Here is a 16970-nt window from a genome sequence, read left to right as displayed (position 1 = left end):
ATTTTTTTTATCATCATAAATTATATGAACTACTACTTTGAATTCTTAATCATTGTCTATATTGAGTTACTCCTACCTGATTTCACTCTCTGTCAACAATTTCTTCTATTGCTTATGTCAGATCTGCGTCAACAAAATTTCTTATTGTTATTAGCAGTAGCAACACCTGGATTTTTCTTCGTGGCTTCAACTTCAAAATTCAGGCTACGTCACTGATTTAAATAATTATGGTCACAAGACGATGAACTATTATTATTATTATTATTATTAATTAATTATTTAAATGTTAATTTTGGCCGCATTAGTGTTGCCTTGAATGGAATGCAGGTAGACAAAATGGTGGGCTATGTTCTGTATTTTGACAGTTCTATAGCAATATCCAATATCAGTACATATTAAAATTTAATTATTAAGAGCCTACAATAATTGAAGTTGTGTGGTTGTTACAATTGGGTTGGCGTCATTCAGATAGGATTAGAATATATAAATATCATATTATCTGAAAACTTGTACAATCATAACGAAACATTATTATGATCTCATTCATTTTATTTGGCATCATCCAAAAAATGTTATGTACGTTGATTCAATTAATTCATTTGGTAGACTATTCGTGCAATAACTTCATTCTTGGATAAGACTTAAGAGTGACTTGTTAAGAAATATCAGTGTTTAACTAATTTAATAAACGAGTGGATTAGACAAAGACCCTTCCTTAATTTGATTTTGATTGGTTGATAGAAAATGACATGTATCTTAATTGGTTGATGTATCAATTTCTTTCTTGCAAACCATCAAAGTGTACATAGTAATTTTTCTAGTTTAATCATATCAACATTCTTTCTATTAAAATCTTTGCACAAAATAACAGTAAGCAAACCATTATTATTGAGTATAATAAAGTAGAGAATATTGAATCACGAATTACCGATTCACACATAATACATGTTGAATACGAGTGATACGAAAGCAGAAGCGTACTTATGTCCATATTGTCGATGAACCTGAAGTAGGTTTGATCGTTTTCGAAGAGAGAAATCGTTTCGTTTCTCGTTTGTATATATATGCTTGCATCTTGTTATTGGATGTGGTGATCTAGCGACCGTCATTGGTTATGAGCTGCGAGAAAACACGGCTCGTTGACATGTCTGAGCCACCATCCCCAGCAATGTCTACACGCCTCGATGGAACAGCAACAGGTGCTTCACCATCGCCACCGTCACCATCTGTTGCCCGTTGCTCTTCTTCCCTTGGCCTGTCGTTAGTCTGTAGCTGATACGCGTACTCCAAATTCCACAGCACGTCGCCCATGGTCGGCCTATCCACGCCATATTCAGCCAAACACTTCTCAGCAGTCTCCCCAAATTTCTTGAGGGCACTTGGCTTGATCTGACCACTGAGGTGAGGATCTATGATCTCGTTGATCATTCCTTTCTTGTGCCATTCCATCGCCCATTCAGCTAAGTTCACTTGCTCGCGGTTCAGCAATGGATCGACTGCAGGCCGAGCACAGAGAACCTCAAAGAGCACGACCCCAAATGAGTAGACGTCTGACTTATCAGTGAGCTTCTGTCTCCTGAAATATTCAGGATCCAAGTAGCCGAAGCTGCCTTTCACGCCAGTGCTGACATGAGTTTCGTCTAGGCACGGCCCTGACTTTGAGAGGCCGAAATCAGCAACCTTAGCAACACAGTTTTCATCGAGTAAGATGTTGGTTGATTTGATGTCGCGATGGATGATGCCTTGAGCTGAGCCGGTGTGCAGGTAGTGAAGCCCTCTGGCTGCCCCGATGCATATCTCAAGGCGTTGCTTCCAAGATAAAGGTGGTGAGTTGCTACCATAGAGATGGTTTCTCAACGGCCCCTTCTCCATGTACTCGTAGACAAGTATCATCTCGGATTGCTCCTCACAGTAGCCAACGAGTGAGACAAGATGGCGGTGGCGAATCTTGGATAGTACAGTGATTTCAGTGTGAAACTCCGGGAGCCCCTGCCTTGAGCCAGGCACGCCTCGCTTCACAGCAACTTTTACGCTGTCTTTGAGCACCCCTTTGTACACCGTGCCAAAACCACCCGAGCCAACTACCAAACTCTTGTCAAAATTATCGGTAGCAAGCTGTAGATCAGCAAATAGGATCTTCAAATCATAGAGGCCGTAGGGGCTGGGAGTGGCAAGGACCGTGCCCTGAGATATCGTGGCATGTGAGCTGCCACCACCAAACACGCGTAGAGAAGTCCAGCCTGCGCTCTCTGCACGCTTCGTCTTTGGCTCGGGCTTGGGCTTCCTCTTCCTGCATCCCAGTATGGCTAAAACCATCACAACTGCCAAAATCAGAACGAAAACTCCACCAACGACACAACCTAACACGATCCACTTGCCATCCTTCTTGGACCTCAGGGGAGATGGAGCCACATAGTTCACCATTCTCATAATCTCCACCCCATTGAGAATAGCATTCTTTTTCATCGCGTTGTTCAAGTCCGAGGGGCCAACACTGATCCGAACGACACCAGAGCCCCTCATATTCTTCACAACAAAGTCAATGTAATAAGGAGATGCAAGCCTGTGAAGTGAGAGCACAGAGAGATCCACATCCTTGTATGCAGTAACACCGTTTATATATATGTTGAAGTACAACGTGTTGAGGGCAACGCTCACGATATCACAGAAATGGAGACGGACCAAAAGCATAGCACCCTCCGAGCCAACCGGGAAATCCCATATGATGTTGAAATGGTTAGCCAAACTTCCATTAAACACATTCATTTGCTGTGCAGTCATGTACACGTTGTCGGGGGCAACCTCCCTCGTTGCGCTGCCCTGCTGGTAGTTCGGAGGATCACTAGTCCTAGCAACCTTAGCAGCAGATTTAATCACAAGAAAATCCTCATCAGGAATCCAACTCCTCCAAAGAGTATCATTGAAAGGTGTTATCAACAAACCCCCAACATTAACTCTATGAACAGTCTCCAAAACTTGGCTTGAAACATTCTGCTTAAACTCACTAATCTCCCCAGGACTAATCAAGGCTATCCCACCAGCATCAATAAAGAAATCTCTGGGTGCTGAGAAAACCTCAATTGCACTCACAAATGCAAAATTGGAATCAGGTGTGAACACAATCTCAAGCTCATCTCTATCCACCATGACAAAGAACTCTTTCACAACAGTAGCATTAGCACTAAAGCTAGTTAAAAGAGAAATCCCATTTTCGGAAACACCAAATTTCCCATTTCTGAGATCATAATTCGGAGAGGTGAAGGGAGAGAAATGCAGACGAACTAAATGAGTGCCAAGATTCTTGATATTAAAAGTGTAGGTCGAAGAAGAAGTGAAAACTCGAGCTGTGGTGTAAATAACAGTTGAATTGGAAGATGAATTTGGGCTTGTGAGAGAAGAAGAAGTACCTTCCGACAGATAAGTTGAACCCTTGTGCGAAGAATCCCCAACAAAGTGTCTGTTGTAAACCATCTCTGCAGTGGAATCGGATCCACAGCTGATGAGAAAATTGTCTTGGGGTGTGAAAGCATATGAGGTAGTTAGTAACAAAAGAAGTGGAAAGACTCTTGCAGCCATGATTGCTTAGCAAAAAATTGAATCTTCTTGCACAGAAATTTACGAATTGGTGGGAATATAAGGAATAGATATGATTCAACAAGGGAAAAGCTTAGTACTACAGGTTCTTGAAAAAGTGGAGGGTTTTGCTAATTCAAGATTTTGAGAATTTCCATAAAAAAATCAAGATTTTATTGATGGGGTCATAATCAAGAATGCTACTACACGAGCATTTGTTTGTGCAGAACCGAACCATAAAACATGGGTGAAAATGCTTGAGCAGTGAACAGCTTAAGTTTGACTTAGGTAGCTTTGCATGTGGAGTTTTAATGTGGGCATTAAATTTTAGTCCAAATTCTCAAAAAAAATTAAATCTTTTTTCAAACCCTCAATCTATTAATAGGAAAAAAAAACATGAAGTGAGAGTGAGTTTACTTGATCTCTTTCTTGTAGTAGTATAAGTTTAGCATGGTATTTTTCTATTTGATGTAGTGACAAAATTGCCAGCGTGATCAGCACCAGTAGTTAACTGAATATTGTCAAAAATAGTATAGTATTCTTAATTAATCAGTAGCTGATTAAACTGTTCTGTTTACTGTTTATCTTATTGTGAATGTACAGTAAGCTATACAGTAATAGTATGAAACAGTTCCTGCAGGTGAACAATCAATTTAAAAATAGGATTTGATGTAGTATAAAAAATCAGGTTGAACAGCAACTTCTATCTTAAAATAAGGGGAAAACAATGTTTGCAACAATAGAAAAATAACCTAAAATCAAAAAGCACGTGAGCCGTGCCGACAGTATTTTGTTTCCTTGAATAATGGATATATTTATGAGGAGGAATAAGGATAAATTTTAATGAACATCCAACCGTGAAAACACACTATATTTACCACGCCCGTCACTTTTTCACACACAACATAATTTATCCAATAAAGTGGATTCCTTGGCGGCTTAGCTCGTGCCGACAATGCGATCCATTACGTTGTCCCCTACCGTCCCTTGACCGTCTCTTAAATTACTATTTGAGGGTCTCTCTGTACTTTATTCCTTCATCCCTTAATTAAGGGACAGAACCTGCAACGCTCCGTCCATTAACCGTCCCTTAAATTACTATTCATTCAATTTCAGTTTTTTATTTTTATTTCCAACAAATTCAATTAAAAAAAACTTCATTAAATAAAATAAAATTACAACTTAAAATCCTAAAAAATACATAATTAAATTCGTGCGAAAATAAATAAAAAAGACATAATTTAACTTTGTATAATTTGATGCTCTAAATTCAATTAAAAAAATAAACTTCATTAAAATTAAAACAACATTAAAATTCAAAAAAATAGAAAAAAGAGATAATTAAAATCCTAAAAAAATTAAAATGACATAATTTAATTTTCTCCGCCAAAATTTTTCCAAATGTGCTCAATTAGATCCTCTTGGAGTTGGGCGTGAGCGCTAGAGTCGCGTGTCATTGCCCGAATAGACAACCGTTCTTGTATTGACGGATGCGCTCCACTTCGCGGCGGACTACTTGCGGTTGAGCTTCCGGGGGATTCGGGGTCGAACCAATTTCCCGCCTCGGGTCCTTCGTCTTGGACAATCATGTTGTGCAAGATTATGCACGAATACATGATGTTGACCATGCTATCCATGAACCACGAACGAGTAGGGGCTTTGATGATGTAGAAGCGCGCTTGGAGAACCCCGAACGCCCTCTCCACATCCTTGCGAGCAGCCTCCTGCTTCTGCGCAAAAAGAGCCTGCTTTGGGTTCGCAGGCCTGCTGCACTTCTTCACGAAGGTCGGCCACTTCGGGTAGATGCTGTCGGCGAGATAATACCCCATTTTATACAGCCGGTTGTTGGCGACGAAATTGATGGCCGACGCTTTACCATCCAAAACTTCGGTAAAGAGGTCGGACTAGTGGAGCACGTTTATGTCGTTGTTCGAGCCAGGGACCCTGAAGTACGAGTGCCAGATCCAAAGCCGGTAGTCGGCAACGGCCTCGAGTACAACGGTTGGGTGGGTGCCTTTGTGGCCGCTAGTGTAGGACCCCCTCCAAGCCACCGGGCAATTCTTCCATTGCCAGTGCATGCAATCGACACTGCCAAGCATCCCGGGGAATCCGTGCACTTGTTCGTGCAGGTCGAGGAGGAACTGACAATCGGTCGTGCTTGCCCTCCGGAGAAATTCGTCGGTAAAGGCTGCCCGGATGCCTTTGCAAAATTTGAGCAAGCACATGCGCCCAGTTGTGTCTCCGATGTAGAGGTATTCGTCGAACATGTCGGCCGTTTGTCCAGTCGCAAGCTGACGGATTGCTGCAGTACATTTCTACAGCGTCGTGTGGCTGGGACGCCCGACCGCGTCGAACCCTTCTCGGAAGAACTCTTCCCGGGCCGCTAAAGTATTCGCAATGTGGAGAAATAGCGGTTTACTCATGCGGAAACGGCGACGGAAGTAGGTTTCTCCCCAAATCGGGTTATCGCAGAAGTAGTCGCGTACTAACCTTGCGGCGGCTTCCTCCCGGTTACGATGGATGTACGTCCGGGAGCGTCGATCGGGCGGCGCGGCTTCCTCCGCCTCTCGGCGTCGATCTTCTTCAAGAGATTGTTCCATTATTTGACGCATTTGCTCAAAAGGATCCATTTGTTTGAGTTGATTTAAGATGGAAATTGAAGTGAATATAGAGAGGATTTGAGAGGAATAAATGTGTATTTGTGTGTGAAATGAGTATAAAATAGGATTATTTATAGAGTAAATAAATTTAAAAAATTAAAAAAAATTGAAAATAAAAAACAAAACGGTTATATTACCGTTTGAATTTTTTTTTAAATTCGAATTTTTTAAAAATAAAATAATTATTGCGTCATCAGTGACGACGCCCACTCGCGGGCCAGCGAGTGGGCATCACGCGTGCGTCGGGCGCGTGGCGGGACGTCGCGTCTCGAGTCCCACAGCGACGGGCTACGGAACGGGCTCCGGGACGGGCTGGGGACGGGCGAAACGCTGCAACGCGTCCCGCGGCGGAACCGTCCCTCCGGGACGGAACACGAGCCTCGCACGGGACGCGTAGTTGATGGTCTTAGAGCAACGTGTAAAATAAAGTAAGTCATCAAGATAAAATATAATCTATCTATATAATCTATTATAAAAATAACCTTTTAAAAATTAATCCTGAAAATACGAATCGCATTAATTACTACTAGTATTTTTAAAATTTTAAATTATTGCAAGTTTATGAATGTATCGGACCAAATGTTAGTTGAATCTATACAAGGGGGGGGGGGGGGGGGGGGGGGGATATAATAAAAGAAGTAAGTATGTTAACTTTTTTTCTATTTATTATAAACCATAGTATTTTTACAACTACTGTCTCTATCTCAACGTCTATTACGAGGGTGCTTAGTTGTCTCCAACTGATCTATAAATGTATCCTCAATGCATCCCACAATCTTATCAAGATCATTATATGGGTACATTTGTTTGGCATGTTAGGGGTGGATAGTCTCCCTTATCTACCCTAATTTCCTTGTTTGTTTGGCATGATAGCACTATCACAAGGCCCGAAAAAATGACGGCGGCCCGTCTCGGCCCGATGGACTATCAACAAAATGGAGATTAGCCTATACCACAAAAATGATGGGATAGTATACTGTTTCGTCAAGAGAGTCAATGTTACCCCCCTCTCTCTCTCTAACTACACATCTCTCGTCACCCTCTTTCACCCTCAATTTCTCTCTCTTCTGCAACAATTCTCTTCCTCCTCCCGCCTTCCACATCCACGTTCCCCCCTACCTCTCCTCGACGCAGCTTCCACATCCTCTCCCGCCTTCCGGCAAAGCTATTGCTGCCGGAGGATTCCTGCTCTTCCAAGTCTTCGTCGTCTCCGGCGCCCCTCCTAACACGTCACATATTTGTGGAAGCTAGGCTGCAATAGGTCATCGCTCCCTACGATCTCCGATAATTGGATCCTGCTTCGCCTTCCTCTCATTGATTTGCTCCGTCGTCGACAGATTCGACGCCGTGCTGGAGTCTGCTCTGCGTTTGCTAATTTCTGCGGTGGCGCTACCTGCACCACAGCGATTGAATTTGTTTACATCAAAATGTGCTCTGTTTTAATTCGATTTGATAGATGATTGGGGATTTTTCGAATTGAATAATGGAAATGGAGAAATTAGAGACCTGTGAGATGATGTTGGTGTCGATCTTGGAAAGAGGATTTAAGATCCATAAAACAAATTAAATACGAGGGAGGGGGAGGAGGGAGTGGAGGAGGAGCGCGACGGCGAGGAGGAGGAAGGCGGAGAGGAGGAAGGTGGATTGGAGGGACGTGAAGAGGTGGACGGCGGTGCGGCCTTTGACGAGGGGATCGGCGTCGGAGGAAGCGAGGAGGTGGTGGACGATTGCGAGTAGGAGGCAGAGGATGGTGAGGTGGAGCTGGAGGTGCCGCCAGCGATGGTGATCAAGCTAATTGATCGGACAACAATGGCGGATTTGGTCATCAACTATTGGAATCGCGTCACTAACCCTCTTTCAAGTCTCACTAATTTTGTCAATTGAGATCACCTATGCTAATTTGTGTTAAATTAATGATTTGTTTTATGATTTAAGTAATAAAATATTATTAATTAAGCTAATTTAGTCACAAAGTATATTTATAATATTCCAACACAAAATGAACATAATATTTGTAATAAGGATATTTTGGTCATTTTACTTTCTAACCATTTATAGTTTTTGAAGACTAACATATCAACCAAACAACGTCATAAAAACACTATCTTTATCACTATCTTACTTTCGGCCCGAAAATACTATCTAGTGATAACTATCTTAATATTTCTAACATGCCAACCAAACGAGCCCTATATGTATACCATTATACTCCATATGATTCACTTATTTCCACCTGGCCTATTTAATGTCTGTATTCAATTACTTTAAAATAAATCAATTTGATATTGATATTGTCATTGTCACAGAGAAAGATCAATAGTTATAAGTCTAGACTAATCATATACTAACTCTATTTAATCAAACAATATTCACAAAACACTGGATTATCTCATCCATCAAAACGTATACTTCAGATGTCAAGTTGACGATTAATTGTTGTATTAATGACAACAAATTATTCAAACGAAAAATAAAAAAAGTATACGACGGACTTTTAAAATTGGAGGGTATTCTTTCTTTTATACTCCATGCAATAGTGGAATACACATATTTTCACTCATTTTTTTTATTATTATTTTCATATGCTCTTTAGGATATGGAGTACTATAAAATTTCCATGCACGATGGAGAATTTTCTCACGTAACTCATTTGCACCATAGCTCATGTCTTCTTTATAATATTTTCAATATTATTGATCTGATAATTTTTCTCAATTTTTTCTTAATATTTTTTACTATAGAGAATATGCTATAGACCACTGAGATATTTATGTGATACACCTATACAGTAGTACTACTACTTTTCTCAAAAGAAATGTATTTGTGTGTGCACTTGACAGACGTTTTGGGCCTCGGCCCATTTGATGATATCTCAAGCCAACTCAAAATTCCTCTCTTATTTTAAAATTTTTTTGCCAGACTTCACTTTCTTTGCTTTATAAATTTGTGTATCTAATATTCGCTAAATAAAATGGTCTAAACTCTGAAAGTTTGTAGATTTAATATCTAATCATAAAATCTAGACACTATTTTAACTTGTTAAATCAAACAGCCTCAAAGATCAAACATCATTCCTCTCGGTTCCTCTAGTAGAAAAACAATGCATTACCGATTTGTTTAGCTTCTGATCTCTCATGCTATCTTGGCGTTTCAAGTTTCAAAAGTTTGGTTGAAAATTTTAATCACATTTGGGGAAACAATAGATGTTGGTTGAAGACATTGATCACATGTGTGGGATGGTGATTCATGTTTCTCATATTTATAGCGAAGGTCAACCAACGGCGGATCCAGAAATTCATAATTGTGGGGTCGATTTGACAAAGTCAATAAATATAATATTTAAATAATTATTTTTTAAAAAAATTACATAAAATATAAATAACAATATTTTTATGTTGTGAGAGATAGTTGGCTTTATGAGTATCCATATTTTGAAAACAACTTAGGGCATCCACAGTGGAGCGTACGATAGGCCGCCCGATGCCTCGGGCGAGCCATCGTCCGCCACTGTGGGTGCGCGGATGATGGACGACGCGTCGTCCTCGCCCTAAGCTTAGTCTGCGCCATCGGCCGCCCATTGTGGGCGACGCGGACGAAGCAACGCGTTTTTTATTTTTTAAATTCAAAAATTGTGTTTATATAAATACTCCTACCCCACATTTTATTTGTAACCTTTCGATTCAGTTTTCCACTCTCAACTTACGCTATAAAATGGATTCCGGTGAATACTCACGGAGACGGTGCACATTGACCGGGTACACAACTTGACGAATATCGGTCGTTCGATCCCAACACGCAGTACGATCCCAATTTCAGTACAAATTCGTACGGTCTCTCAGACATGGAGCCGTCTCCAACTCACCTTGCCGCCCCTTCCCGTCGCGCCGCCGCCCCCTCCGCCGCCCCGCTAGAAAGAAGCGGACCCAGTACAGGGCGTACAAGTTGCCACCTCCGGCAACGAATGAAGAGTACGCCCTCGGACGTATGAACTACCAACCGGATGAAACCCTCATCTTGGCGAGGTGTTGGGTGGATATATCGGAGGATCCGATATTCACGAACAACCAAAAGCAGCTCGCGTACTAGGAGCGCATCACCGAGCGCTACAATGAGGCGAAGCCGCGGACCGCGTATAAGCGTCATAGGGAGCAGCTCCGCAAGCACTGGGATTAGGTGAAGAAGCAAGTCAACCTGTTCGCGGCGGAGTACGAGAAGTGCTCGAGGGAGCAGGGAAGCGGCGAGAGCTTGAGCGATGTGCGCGATAGAGCGCTGTTGTCGTATCAGTCCCTGTACGATGACTTCAAGCATTTCAGCATCTGGGTGCTCTTGAGGGACAAGCAGAAGTTCTAAGGCGGGATTCTGCACACCGGTGCGACGAAGAGGACGAAGACTGGATGGGCCTCGAGAATGGGCGCGAATAGAGTATGAATCAAGTTATATGGAAGATAACCGAACCGGTTGGATCAGTTAACAAATGTCGCTGCCACTTGATCAATGCAATCTCGCTCTCACTCGTTTCCTACCAAAGAAATTTATAAACTCCCAATTTTGTACTACTTTAACAGTAAAGCGGCAAGTTCATGGTCGATCCCACATAGAAGCTAGTGTATCAAGTGTTTGAGTAGTGAACAGGGGGTTGGCTGCTGACACGCTTTAACTTTGGGAGTTTTTAGCTACTGATTTTACTCTAGACAGAATTTAACTTACTAACTTGATCAAGGAAATTTTAACTACTGGGTCAAGTGAATTTCAAACTGGAATGAAAATTAACTACGTGAAACAGTAAACACCACGATGAAAACGAAAGCAACTTTGATTAAAACCAAAACTCAGAACAGTACAGCGTGAAATTTAAACTAAGCTAACACTTCGGAAAATACGAAAGCAAGTAAAACCGAGGAGATCCTCGGCGGGAATACGCCGACTTGAATCTGAGTCTAATACTTCGCTTATGGAGTTGGATACATCACAGCTGAAATCTCCAACTTCATGTCTACTCCAGTCCGGAAGAAAAGCATGCTATCCAGGTAATATGTTTTGATTGTTTCCATTTTATGTTTAAAAAAAATCTGTCCATTTTGAAGCTTCTTTAAAGGGATAATTAGTTTCTAGAAATGGAAACCAGTCTTATATCGTAAAAAGATCCTACTTAATCAGTCTGCATTCAGTTCACGTTTTGCATGCTTGTTGTCACGAAGAGATTAAAGGATTTTTTTTGGCAAATATCTTATTTACGAAGAACAATTCAAGATCTTATCTTATCTGCATATCCAGTTTCACGGTCAGGAACTTTTAAGTAGGTTAAAATAATTTATGTCACTCACTTTTTACAAATACTACTTTTTATTTCATATAGAGGCAGAGAAAGATGAAGCTGAGCAATTTCAATAATGAGAGAGAGCTATCTATCTATATCACTCCAAAAAAAAATTGTTAAAAGTTTTCTGCTAAATACCATGTGTTAGTACTTCTACTAGAGTCACATGTCCATGGCATCAAATTTCAGCTGTGTTATGATAACTTGATATTCATAAAGTATGCATCATTATATAGGAAGAAATTTAGTTGTAGAAGCAAATATCGTTGAGTTAAAAGTCAGAGTACATCTGATGTTGTCATGTTAGTTTAGAACAGTAATGTATCACTGCAAATACATTAAATAAATCTAATTTCAACCATTATATCGAGAGTCTCCGCATTATGATCCTCTTGTACTCTGGATATGCCTGCCTGTTTTATTTTTAAAAATGCTACTCCCTCCATTTCTTTATAGTTAAGGCAAAACTTTTCGGCACGGAGTTTAAGAAAGATATGTTGAATGTGTTAAATAAATAAATAAAAAAGTAAGAGAAGGAAAAAAGTAGAGAAAATAAAGTAGAGAGAATAAAGTAAGAGAGAGTAAAGTAAGAAAGAGAAAAAAATTACTATATAGGGAATTGACTCAACTATGAGGGAACTTCCTAAAATGGAAAAATGACTCAACTATGGAGAAACGGAAGGAGTAATTCTTATTGCCGTTAGCGTTGACATGAAATATCATAGGCCACAATCATATGATAAATTAGCCAATATGTACTGCCATAAATTGAAAACCCAGAAGTCAACTGTACTTCATTGGTACTTAAAATCTTTGTGGTACTATCTTTCCTTGCCTTGGCAAGACTTTATATTGCAAACTTACATGATATTATCAACTTGTTATGCTGCCCTGTTTGGTGTAAAGATAATATAGCATGATTATCTATAATGTTGAATTATAACATACATATTGTTTAGAGCGGTCTTTTTCAGTGTTAAAGCCAATATTATGGGAAATGTTCCATTTTTTAATTTGAAATAGTGATTATTTACATTGCTAAATAGCAGATAATTTCATGACATAGAAAGAACCTCCATTCATTAATCTAGCATAGGAGCATCACAATATGTATCCATAATACTTATGTTGTTACCTCAGGAGTATTTGTGTAGAAGAAGATTCAAAAGTTCAATTGCTGACTAAAAACTAACGGTTAGGTTCTCGAGAATAACTTATTACTCCCTCCGTCCCACATAATTTGAGACACTTTGACCGGGCACGGGTTTTAAGAAATATAATGAAAAGTGAGTTGAAAAAGTTAGTGGAATGTAGGTCCCACTTTTATATATTAGCTTTATATTTAAATGTGAGTAGGAATGAGTTAGTGGAATGTGGGGTCCACTACCAAAAATGGTAAAAGTGAAATGAGTCAAATTATGTGGGACGGAGGGAGTAGTTTATGTTGGGTCCCGGTGGTGCACACCCGAACTCCACATTAGTATGATATTGTCCGCTTTGGGCAAAGTCCTCACGGTTTTGTTCTTGGGGTATTCCCCCAAAGGAATCATACTAATGGAGTTGGGGTAGTCCATTTATATGCTTGCAACTCTTGTTTATTCTCCGATGTGGGATATGGTTTGCTTCACCACAGTTTATATCTTTGGAATTTGCATAAATGGTGACTCATATAAAGAGCTTTTGACTTTCAATCTACAAAGACATTTATACTTTATTATCCACTTGTTTGCAGTTTAAAGAAGCACAATCAAGCAATCTTCAGCACTATTATGTCTGTATTTGTGCATGAAACATGCCGTTTCTTTGATTTGAGATGATGACGCATAAAACTTGCATCTCCACACACACTCACATATATATATAGACAGAGTACATTTAATACATGTGCAAGCCAAACATTTTGATGTGTTTACTTTTGAACTCCAAAAGATCTTAGCTTTGCAGAAACTTCAAGAGCGAAGATGAAATATCGCGCAGCATGGCAGATTTTCTTTCTTTTAGTGTTTGTAGGATATATGTTTATATGGGTCATGCTTCCTACAAAAACTTACAAGAGGTCATGGTCTCTCGAATTGAATGAAAGACTCAGCTCCACATACTTCCGGGAACAAGGTAAATTTTTGGGCTAATGTACATCCATTTGCTTATTAACATATTCCATACTTTCTTCACTTCACTTCACTCCCATTCTTATATATGCAGGGACGAATCTTGTTTTATTCAGTTTTCCTCTTATGCTCACTGCTTTTTTGGGATGTGTTTATCTACATCTCCTTAAGAAGTCGAATTCTGAGAGGTATGGCCTTGCTGGATTACTCATTTCCCCCACACCCACCAAACATATCAAATAAATTATGCTCGTTGTTGCAGTAGTAAGAGTTACTATGATTTCCTGAGACGTCCAGCATTGGTAATGGCGCCACTTGGGATAGTCAACTATGTGGAGCTAATATTTGCAGCCATGTTTATAATACTTATGATTTGGTCTCTAGCAAATTATATGTATGTCAGCATAAAGTACCCCTTCATGATGATGGACGGAATGCCCCAGTAAGTATTAAAATCTGTCTCTTTGTTCTGTGAATATGCCATTCTGAGCTTCTGTTTTTGTTTTATGCATACTGCTAAAACTCTTTGTTCCGTGATATGCCATTATGAGCTTCTGTTTTTTTGTTTTCTGAAGGTGGCAAACTATCTTCCGTGGCGTATCCCTGAGGCTTGGCTATATTGGAAACACAACTTGGGCCTTCCTATTTTTCCCTGTGACGAGAGCATCATCAATCTTGCCTCTCCTTGGCCTCACATCGGAGTCTAGTATCAAGTATCACATCTGGCTTGGCCATCTTTCAAATGTTCTTTTTGCTCTCCACAGCATAGGTTTCGTTATCTATTGGGGGGCAATGTCTCATGAAATGATCTTGGTAACATACTTGTAGTTTTCCCAGTTTCAAATATGCTAATCCATCACAAGTGATCCGAATCTTGATAAAGAATGAACTAAATCCCAATGCAGATGCTTGAGTGGAGCAGTACTTATCTGTCCAATTTTGCTGGAGTCATTGCATTTGTGCTCTCTCTAGTGATTTGGGCGACGAGCTTGGATCGTGTTAGGCGAAAAATGTTTGAACTATTCTATTATGCCCACCAACTCTATCTTCCCTATCTCTTCTTCTACATGCTTCATGTTGGAGTGGCCTATCTCTGCATGATTCTTCCTGGGATCTTCCTCTTCCTTATTGACCGACACTTGCGGTTCTTACAATCTAGACGGCGTGCTAGGCTGGATTCAACACGCCTTTTACCTAACGGCACCATGGAACTGACCTTCAGCAAGGATCCAGGTGAAGTGTCAATAACTATTAACCATTCTCTGGAAAAACTAAATGCTGATAAAACCTTATCCACTCCTTTTAGGGCTTTCTTATACTCCCACAAGCATCTTGTTCGTGCATGTTCCAAGCATCTGTAAACTGCAGTGGCATCCTTTTACAGTGATGTCAAACAGCAACTTGGAGACGAATAAGCTAAGCATCATGGTCAGGATCGAGGGAAGTTGGACTCAGAAGCTCTACAAACAGCTTTCTTCGTCTTTGGATCATCTTGAAGTGTCTACTGAAGGCCCTTACGGACCTGCTTCATCTGATTTTCTAAGGTAATAACTGCATAAATGATTAGGTTTTCCAGTTTAAAGTTCTTTGTGTTCACAAAGTTTGTACTTGGTTCAGCCATGAGTCTTTGGTGATGATAAGCGGAGGAAGCGGCATCGCTCCTGTCATCTCCATCATACGCGAAATCATTTTCAGAAGTACAGAATCCAACAGAGAGGTTCCGAACATTCTCCTCATCGCAGCCTTCAAGCACACAACCGATCTAACCATGCTTGATCTCTTGCTTCCCTTATCTGGCTCTCTATTAGACATTTCAAAGATTCAGCTGCAGATAGAAGCTTATGTTACTCAAGAACAAGAAAGGCCCGTCGAGGATGCCAAGAATCAAATTGAGACGAAGGTGCACAAACCAAGTCCATCAGATTTACCCATATCTGCAGTACTGGGGAAGAACAGCTGGCTGTGGCTTGGTGCGATAATCTCATCCTCCTTTGTCATGTTTCTACTGCTTCTCGGATTTGTAACACGTTACCAAATATATCCCGTGGAGAAAAGGGGAGAGAATTACCATTACAGCTTCAAAATTCTGTGGGACATGTTTCTTGTCTGTGCTAGCATCTTTGTATCAACTAGTGCCATTTTCCTCTGGCAAAAAAAAGGTATATCTGGAGAAGGGAAGAATCAGATTGAAAATGTTGATCTGCCTACTCCAACGAGATCACCCTCTTCTTGGTTGAGCGTTTCGGATAGAGAACTTGAGAGCCTGCCTCAACAGTCTCTTGTTCAATCCACAAATATACACTATGGAGCACGACCCGATCTCAAGAGTGAGTTTCTTTTTTTTTTCCTCTTTCCTTTTCTGGGTTTCAAGAATGTTGATGTTTTGTGCTGTATACAATTTCAGGGATACTCCTTGGGTGCAAAGGATCGGACGTTGGGGTTGTAGTTTCCGGGCCTAAAAGCATGAGACATGAAGTTGCAAGAACATGTGCTTCTGCTTCAGCCAAAAACCTCTTTTTCGAGTCCATCAGCTTCAACTGGTGATGAATGTAATGCTGCTGCAGAAACCTAATTTATTGTTGTAAAGAAGGAAAGGATTGAGATTGTGGTTTTACTTGTTTGTCTGTTATAATCAGCAATGTGTGTATACAGTTTATGCTTGATTAAAATTGAAGTTGCTCAATCTGTTTGATTGTAATACATGTGAAGTTTTGGTTTTTAGTCTGTGGTTGGTTCATGACGTTATTTTTGTGTGAATGTGATAAATTGATATGTATAAATTTTAGCAATTTGCTAAGGGATCTTGCCTTCTAGTTTAACTATGAAAATTAATAATTTTGACCCTTCTTTTACTTGGAAGAAAAATAGAATTAACCTAAACTTTTCCTATCAATGATACACATCAAAATTCAAATGTATCAACGTGAAGATATTAAATTATAAATGTTTTCTGGAGAAGTTAATCTCAAATATAGATGTCAATTTAGTAACTTACCGTTTTATTGCTAATTTCTATTTGGGATTCATGATTAGTCCATTTTCTGTGTTCTATTCTATGTACTACTTTCACTTTATTCACACTAGTATAGCACTCCCGTGCAATGCACGGCCCAATTTAGCTTCCGAGCACTAACTTTACCTTCTCTTATTTATTAAGCATATTAATTGTGTATGTTTATTTGAATTTTACACTTATTATGGGAGTTTATTACAAAAAATTAGGATATGTAATTAATTTTTATAATATATTCACTTTTATTAGATAAAAATAATTATTAGAATGTACTAGGAGTAATATTTTTTAAAATTTTC

At 39.9% G+C, this 16970-nt stretch overlaps 2 protein-coding genes across 3 annotated transcripts; one reads left to right on the top strand and one right to left on the bottom strand.

Annotated features, from left to right (window-relative positions):
• Nucleotides 1–865: 865 nt before the first annotated feature.
• On the bottom strand, nt 866–3839 carry LOC121784840 (probable receptor-like protein kinase At5g24010). The gene has a single exon (XM_042183086.1). The coding sequence runs from the start codon at nt 3574–3576 to the stop codon at nt 1096–1098; it is 2481 nt and encodes an 826-aa protein (XP_042039020.1). The 5' UTR covers nt 3577–3839; the 3' UTR covers nt 866–1095.
• A 9614-nt stretch (nt 3840–13453) lies between these two features.
• LOC121783691 (ferric reduction oxidase 4-like) lies at nt 13454–16501 on the top strand. 2 transcript variants are annotated; one of them, XM_042181839.1, is made up of 8 exons: nt 13454–13662; nt 13753–13846; nt 13924–14100; nt 14234–14471; nt 14564–14891; nt 14965–15202; nt 15276–15985; nt 16063–16501. In XM_042181839.1, the coding sequence occupies exons 1-8, from the start codon at nt 13512–13514 to the stop codon at nt 16200–16202; spliced, it is 2076 nt and encodes a 691-aa protein (XP_042037773.1). In that variant the 5' UTR covers nt 13454–13511; the 3' UTR covers nt 16203–16501. The 2 variants fall into 2 exon arrangements, with proteins under 2 accessions (XP_042037773.1, XP_042037772.1); XM_042181838.1 differs by having other exon boundaries at nt 13921–14100.
• The last annotated feature ends 469 nt before the right edge of the window (nt 16502–16970 follow it).

This window comes from Salvia splendens, chromosome 21, assembly GCF_004379255.2.
Source record: "Salvia splendens isolate huo1 chromosome 21, SspV2, whole genome shotgun sequence".
NCBI lineage: Eukaryota > Viridiplantae > Streptophyta > Magnoliopsida > Lamiales > Lamiaceae > Salvia > Salvia splendens.
This window is presented reverse-complemented; position numbering and strand designations above follow the sequence as displayed.

What these genes read in the sequence shown, in the direction of transcription:
- LOC121784840 (XM_042183086.1), bottom strand. Translation starts at nt 3,576, where the DNA reads ATGGCTGCAAGAGTCTTTCCACTTCTTTTGTTACTAACTACCTCATAT.
- LOC121783691 (XM_042181838.1), top strand. Translation starts at nt 13,512, where the DNA reads ATGAAATATCGCGCAGCATGGCAGATTTTCTTTCTTTTAGTGTTTGTA. An exon ending in CACATACTTCCGGGAACAAG is followed by an intron (nt 13,663 to 13,752) that starts GTAAATTTTTGG and finishes TTATATATGCAG; the next exon opens with GGACGAATCTTGTTTTATTC. An exon ending in GACCTTCAGCAAGGATCCAG is followed by an intron (nt 14,892 to 14,964) that starts GTGAAGTGTCAA and finishes CACTCCTTTTAG; the next exon opens with GGCTTTCTTATACTCCCACA.